The following is a 755-nucleotide window of genomic DNA, read 5'->3' as shown; positions in this document are numbered from 1 at the left end:
AACTGCCCACACTACTTCACACGTAGCCTGATCCATAGCTCTGTACTCAGCTTCAGCTGATGACCGAGAGATAGTTGTTTGCTTCTTCTTTGCTTTCCATGAGATCATTGAGGAGCCAAGAAATAGACAATATTCGGTCATAGACTTTTTCTTATATCTGGGCATGCTGCCCAATCTGCATGAGAATATGCTTAAGCCTTAAACTTTGTTGTTGCTTGCATAGAATAAGCCATGTCCAGGTGACTTTTCAAATATCTGAGGACCTTTTCAGCTGCTTTCCTAATGTTCATCACACTTGGGTTTGAAACATATTGACTTAATTTATGCACAGCATAGGTGACATCCGGCCTAGTGATGCAGAGATAGAGTAATTTCCAATGAGTCTCCTATACTTTGATGCATCTTTTAGAGGAGTGCCTGAGTCCAGTTTCAACTTCTTTAGGGGATCCATAGGCACAGTTGAGGGCTTACAACCAAGCATCCCTGCATCCCTCAATAAATCCATTGTATACTTCCTTTGAGATATCATATGTCTTTCTTATTTCTTGGCAATCTCTAGTCCAAGGAAGTATTTGGGAGCTACAAGGTCTTTGAACTTGAAATGTTGTGATAGAAAGGTCTTGAAATCCTCAGTCATTTCTAGATGTGTAGTAGCAACTAGAATAGCATTAACATATACTATAACAATATACTACAATGCCAAAGAAGCTGATGTTGTCATTTTCGAAGAAGAAAGAGTGGTCAGAGGCAGACTG

At 39.9% G+C, this 755-nt stretch overlaps 1 protein-coding gene across 1 annotated transcript; it reads right to left on the bottom strand.

The window, feature by feature from the left end:
• Window positions 1-15: 15 nt before the first annotated feature.
• LOC121791269 (uncharacterized mitochondrial protein AtMg00810-like) lies at window positions 16-505 on the bottom strand (the record flags this gene model as incomplete). Its single annotated transcript, XM_042189275.1, has 2 exons — window positions 330-505; window positions 16-175 (listed from the first exon to the last, which is right to left on the bottom strand). Coding segments are annotated over exons 1-2 (336 nt in total), but the record flags the coding sequence as incomplete, so codon positions are not given.
• Window positions 506-755: the final 250 nt, after the last annotated feature.

The sequence above is a fragment of the Salvia splendens genome, unplaced genomic scaffold (genome assembly GCF_004379255.2).
Source record: "Salvia splendens isolate huo1 unplaced genomic scaffold, SspV2 ctg760, whole genome shotgun sequence".
Taxonomy (NCBI): Eukaryota; Viridiplantae; Streptophyta; class Magnoliopsida; order Lamiales; family Lamiaceae; genus Salvia; species Salvia splendens.
Note: the sequence above shows the minus strand (reverse complement) of the source record. Positions and strands in the feature narration are given on the sequence as shown.